The 6,202-nt window shown below is 34.7% G+C and overlaps 1 protein-coding gene across 2 annotated transcripts; it reads right to left on the reverse strand.

Moving 5' to 3' along the window:
• Positions 1-1,701: 1,701 nt before the first annotated feature.
• LOC308406197 (uncharacterized protein) lies at positions 1,702-6,202 on the reverse strand. 2 transcript variants are annotated; one of them, XM_080897065.1, is made up of 6 exons: positions 4,655-6,200; positions 4,018-4,110; positions 3,489-3,929; positions 3,036-3,190; positions 2,712-2,830; positions 1,702-2,448 (listed from the first exon to the last, which is right to left on the reverse strand). In XM_080897065.1, the coding sequence occupies exons 1-6, from the start codon at positions 4,839-4,841 to the stop codon at positions 2,316-2,318; spliced, it is 1,128 nt and encodes a 375-aa protein (XP_080753191.1). In that variant the 5' UTR covers positions 4,842-6,200; the 3' UTR covers positions 1,702-2,315. The 2 variants fall into 2 exon arrangements, with proteins under 2 accessions (XP_080753191.1, XP_080753192.1); XM_080897066.1 differs by lacking the exon at positions 2,712-2,830 and having other exon boundaries at positions 4,655-6,202.

Raw genomic sequence — 6,202 nt, forward strand, 5'->3', positions numbered from 1 at the left:
ACCAGGAATGTTTTATTTTCATGCTGATTTCAGTTTTAACTGACACAATGACGTCTCTACTTCTTGTTGATTAGAACATCCTGTTATTATACACCCAAGGCCAAGCAGCCTGTCCTGTCTGAAACTGTGTCTGTCTGAAACCTTCTACACTCAACTCTTTCTATCCCTCTTGGGGTTAATACTTATATCCTTTTAAAAGGAGTTTAACAAAATTTATTATGAGCATACATTGCAATTAATTTTAAAAAATAACATAATATAATATTAACTTAAATGGGAGATTCTCCTGAACTTGTTGCAACATAAGCAGCATTCTAGAGAAGACTTGGTCAAAACTTGTTATGTAATTTATTTCTTCCCTCACAAGCTATCTTTGGCTTAGCTCAGTCATAGTTTCCTTCCTGTGGTAACTTGGTAACAAAAACAAAAACAAAAAAAAAGTATTAAGAAAGCAAATTTCCCTAAATCGGCGTATTCTGAACCTTTGGCTGAGTATTATCTGTTTGTGTCACTCCTGCCACTGATGCATCAAAGTCACTCTGTAATCAAAAAATATTTGACAACCTGGTAAAAGAACATGCAGCAAAATGTGCTGAAGAACAGCATGGCAACTATTTTATAGGATGTTTTCTACAACTTGCTTCAAGCTCCAGAATATCGTTAAAAGAAAGAGGGGGGAAAATATAATTAACTACATGTTTAGTTCTCAGAATTGAGTGTGACATCCTTGGCAGCTAATTGATTTTCTTGATCCCAAAGCTCTTGTAGTGTTATATATGATGTTATAAGATGACCTAGAAGGTCATCTTATAAAACAGTTAATGATAGCTAACTGGGTTTTGAGAGAAAAGATTAAATATAAAAATAGAGAAAAACAGATTTCAAACATAGGCAGCCTACATACAAATTTGACATGAGGTCTGAAAGTGTAAATGTCCTGTTTTAGGTTCATACATTTAATTGTTTAAAAAAAAAAGACTTTAAAACAAAGAGTTTAGACCTGCCTACTCTCCCTGCAGATTCCCCAGGGATCTTCCAGAAGTGATGACATTATTTTTTGGAGAATTGATTTGTTAATAGGCATACCTGCTCCATATGTTACCATGGCAATTTAGCCCAGTAAGAAGTGAACCACCTTCTTTGTACAAAAAACCCAACAATAACCCTGCAGTTATCCAGATAAACCAAAATCCTTCTTCACAGTCCAGGACTTTGGTAGCAGTTTTACTTTAAAGGGTGCTGATAGCGTAGGTGTGGCCACAGCTGTAACAAAACCAGGAAGGAAAAAAAAATCCAGAGAATTGTTCCTCTTTCTGGATTAAAACGTACTTTTCTTAGAAGTAAGAACCAATATATTCTTTGAATCATCCACTCTTTACTTTCCTGGGGATTCATAATGTTGTGAGTTTGCTTTTTAATAACATTTTGCTGTCAGAGACAGAGAAAATAGAGAAAAAGAAAAAAAACAGCAAAAACAAAAGAAAAAAGGGAGAGATCTGTCTCATAAAGACTAAACAACTGAAATATCAGAATTACCTTTGAGAATTATTGCATATGATGTTTTATCATGCAATCTACAAACCAAAGTACAGCACAGAAAAGCAAGGAATAAACTGCATTTAATATCCAATGTATTGTTATTTGTTTATTTTTGAGCACTGAAAGAAAAAGTATAATCTTTACTTACAAAAATTAAAGGGTTTCGGTTTCTTTTTCTATCATGAAGCATATAGAAAATGGGACAGGCTACAGGTTCACCCTTATTAGATCTTAAAAACACAGAAATAAAACCTTGTCAAGTGGCCACATATGGTCAGTCCTTTATTATCACTTTATTTAAAATGCAGTCTAATATAAAAGAAAATGGCAACAACGAGCAGTGTCAGATGTACATAAGAAATAAAGCAGCTTTGTCATATTACACAGAAAATTAAAATAAACTGCACAGACACATTTTACATGTATCTACTAACATGCTGCATGTACAAGTGATTTATGGGTTAAATGATAATTAAATATTCTGGGAGTGTTTTGGATCTTTAATACTGCAATTACTAACGTATACAGTGTCCTTCATCAGATCCGACTCAGTGACACACGCTTTTGTCATGTGGGCAAGGTTAGAACTCTGAATTCAGGTATCAAGTATTTACATGTGAATCTGGTATGTGTATGGTTTAATCACAGATAAATTCTACTCTCTTATTTCAGGGCACTACAATATTTGGGCGATTCAGAATAGTGTGTATGCGTGTGTGTGTGTGGGAATAATCAGTTTTGCTGTTTGATGCTTTTTTCTATTTACTAAAGTCAAGCTAGAAGTTTAACTCCTTCTCACACATCCAGTAGTAGTTTTTGTTACATTCAGCAGTATCCCAAATGGACCAAGTTGCACTTTGGTACGCACAAGTCCAGAGTGTAGAGGATGAGGATGTTTGTCCGAAGTTGCTAGAAGAAAAAACAAATGTGTTTTCAGTGCATGAGGCTTTGGAGTGTTGAGGTTGAAATGCGCCTAACAAATAGCAGAACAGCAGTGGCTCTACTAAGGCTAAATGGTTAATAATTGTTGCTTCTCTGCTGCTCTTAACCAGCTAACTACAATCAAAAAAGGAGTCCTTTGGTGTGTAGCTCTTGCCTCAGTGGGCAATCAGACATTTTATAGTGTAAGATAACAGGATCGATGTGGTGATTTAAGATTCAAAGGGCCTCACTTATAACACAGTTGGCTTCCATCCACCCATTTCAATGTCCACATACTGCTCATGTTGTTCCACTCATATTTGAAGCCGATCCAAAAATGTACAGCCTGTCCATAAGACCTGACAAAATCCTGTTTTGAGGGAAAGTGGTTTTAATCTTTTATTCACTTTGGTTGGAGGATGACAATAAAAGAATTCAGACATTTCGGAACATGGGAGTGCAGAACACACCAGAGACTAAATCAAATAATAACTATTGTTGTTGCAATACAAACGAGAGTGGCTTTATTCTGCTAAACGTTTTAAGTTTATAGGGGAAAAAGTTTATCTAAATACCTTTTCTGCATCATCACTGATAATCACCAAATGAGCTCCAAGCCTCTCGCAGTTTTGTTTGGCATCCTCCCAGGTGGATTTAAAAGAGGAAAGGCGGTAGCAGCTTGACCTTAATCTTTTCCATCCCGGGGAACATCTTGGAAGGTTTGGTAGCGCTAAATAAACACGACAAGACTGAATCTTTATGAAACGATTTCCATCCCATTTATCACCAAATAAAACATTTATAGCTCAGTTGGTGCAGAATTTTCAATCACATTCATCCATCACCATAGGTACTGGAATAGATAAGTAATGTTTGAATTTTCTGACTTATTTCTTTTACTTACTAATTCTAACTTTAGCTTAGTTTAGCTAATTTTCACTGAAGTGTTGTTTAATGACATTACACATGTACGTGTCTTTCCAATTTCTAATGCAAGTGGCTTGACTCTTGAATCAGTTTTGTTTTACCTTGATTCAGTCTGCTGTTTTCTTCAAGCAGTTTGTCTTTCTCTTGAATGAGCTGATCAATATGTTGATTCATTTGACTGTTCTCTTCAAGCAGCTTGTCTTTCTCTTGAATGAGCTGATCTTTATGTTGATTCAATTGACTGTTCTCTTGATTCAGTTGACTGTTCTCTTGATTCAGTTGACTGTTCTCTTCAAGCAGCTTGTCTTTCTCTTGAATGAGCTGATCTTTATGTTGATTCAATTGACTGTTCTCTTGATTCAGTTGACTGTTCTCTTCAAGCAGTTTGTCTTTAGTCTGCAGCAGCTGATCTATAAATTGATTCAGCTGCTCTTTCTCTCGAAGAAGTTGGTCTCTCTCTAAAAGCACTCCTCTGATGTCATCAGCTGACACTGAGGTAAAATTGCAAGTTGAACTGTTTTTTGATTTGTTGGAATTCTCATCTACAAAGTGAATCAGATATGGGTTTGTTCGTTTGTTTGTTTTTGTTTAGTTTTTACTGTGACTTGTAAAATGTGGGCTGATACATACCGACTTGTAGCCACATATAGACATTGAGTGATGATTGTATGACACATAGCAGGCCGAAACTGATTCCAGCCAACTTGTAAATCGTTGATCCTCCTACAACACACACATCTTACATCAAAAATGTATCATCAGCATAAAGAAAGTTACATTTTTTGTTTTCTCTGTGTTTTCATGATGTTTAAATCTAATTATAGAATCCAGCTGTCTTGCATGTACATTTTGTTAACATTGCTGCATTGCATATTTTTCATCATCTTAGCTATGGGCCTGGAGCCCTACATTCTTCCATTACATTTATACAACTTTGTACACTAAATTACTTTTATTGTCATTTCTTAATGTAATTATGCTAGTATGTAGCTTCATTTTTTTAAACACCATATAACAACATTTTTATGTGGATGTCCGTCACACTGAAAATCTTTTTGCCTTTGAATGCAGATGACATATCTGGACCCAGGTTTCTCTGCAGTGGTTATTGTTCACAAAAGTAGATTAATTAAGAATAAAAGCTAAAACTATAATCCTTGATTAATTTGCCTTTTGTCAAAACTTTTGTGAACTATCAATTTAGAGAGAAATGTAAATTATAATGATCATACCAGAGATGAAAAGAGTAAAATAATTTAAGAGTTACCTGGCTTGTGATTTGCTCTTGTTGTTTCTCTGCTATCAAGAGCTGAAGTGACAGAATATTGAGTTTCCATTCTTCTTACACTGACGATCTGAGAAAGCACTGTTTCATCATGTAAGCTGAATCTCTTATTGTGGCTGTTGCCTTTAGTTTCCTTTAGCCTTTTGTTTCCTTGTGGTAAATTAATCATCTCCTTTTTATATTCACTGATCTTTAGATAGTATAGTTATAGTGGTTGTGTCATGAACCACAAAAAAAAGTGTAAACAAAGGAAATTATGATAAATCTCCCCATTTTTTTAAAATATAGAGCAAAGGCCTATCGGTGCTTGCATAATTATTTTCTTATGTTGCCTTGTCTTTATGTTACCACAAATAACCTATTATGTTTTTCTTAATGAATAAATAACTAACATTTACAAATTTAAAAAGTATCTATACACACCCTATACCACACAGTCATGCAGTTTTACTTCCTATGAGTTCATATCCTGTCTTGAAGTTATTTGACATGTTTAACATTATTGCACTGCTATAACTGTACACTTCTTATTTTGCAGTGTTTGGGTTGTACATATACATTTAACTTAAACAATTTTCTACCAGATTTTTGTGTTTGTTGCTTTTTGTTGACCATGATGTAGTATAAAATAAACCCCAGTTCCAGACTTATGTTTGCAGGCAGGAACTATGTTAATTATTTTAAAATGCGTTATATATCTTGTGGTATGCATAACCTTTAAATCAGTAGAATACAGCTTAGATTATGTCCAACAGCAGAAAATTACATAATAAAATCTACAATAAAAGAGGTGCATTAGGTGGTATAGGCATAGGAATATTGAACTTAATTATATAATACTTTGTACTAATATCATCTATGTTATGTTTACAGTACGTTTTATGTTCATCTGAACTTGTTATTCAACGCACACTTAAACCTTACTTTAAGTCTTAAACTTAGCAAAAATCCTCACAGGAAAAACTTACTGCTAAAGATTCAATAGATTTTAAACTCAAACTAGAGTCCTGAGTGCTTGATAAACTGGACTTCTTCTGGGTCTGTGAAGACGTTTCGAGGTTATTTCAGTTCTAAAACAACTGATGGAGAGTTATTATAACTCATAGTGAGGTTGTAGACATGTTCCTGAGGTCATTACCCACTATTACTCATGACAGCCATCACATCAGTCAAGGCATAAAACGGAACTTGGATAATTGCAGTCCTCACTCACCAGCCATGAGCCATATTTTTCATAACATACGTCTGTGTTATGAAAAATAAGTTTTGAGAACTGCATGATGAGTAATGAGAATGACTTTTCTGTTGTGAGAATTGATTGAGGAAAAACTGCAATGAGGAAGTTCTTCAAACCTGCATTCTTGAGGGGGCGACTTCACCCCAATGAAGTCAATCCCATGGTGGTACTTTCTGGTTTTTAGACAACATCTGCATGCTTTTTCACAATTTAACTTTAAGATTCCATAGTCTGCCTTGTGTAATGTAATTGCTATCACTGAACGGCTGTACTTCTCATTTTTGAGCGGCGTT

The sequence above is a fragment of the Rhamphochromis sp. 'chilingali' genome (genome assembly GCF_963969265.1).
Source record: "Rhamphochromis sp. 'chilingali' genome assembly, chromosome: 11".
In the NCBI taxonomy this organism is placed as follows: domain Eukaryota; kingdom Metazoa; phylum Chordata; class Actinopteri; order Cichliformes; family Cichlidae; genus Rhamphochromis; species Rhamphochromis sp. 'chilingali'.

Coding starts and splice junctions, on each gene's coding strand:
- LOC308406197 (XM_080897065.1), bottom strand. CDS start 4,841: ATGATTAATTTACCACAAGGAAACAAAAGGCTAAAGGAAACTAAAGGC. Junction 4,111..4,654: donor AAGAGCAAATCACAAGCCAG/GTAACTCTTAAA, acceptor TGTGTGTTGTAG/GAGGATCAACGATTTACAAG. Junction 3,191..3,488: donor AAACAGCAGACTGAATCAAG/GTAAAACAAAAC, acceptor GTGTTTATTTAG/CGCTACCAAACCTTCCAAGA.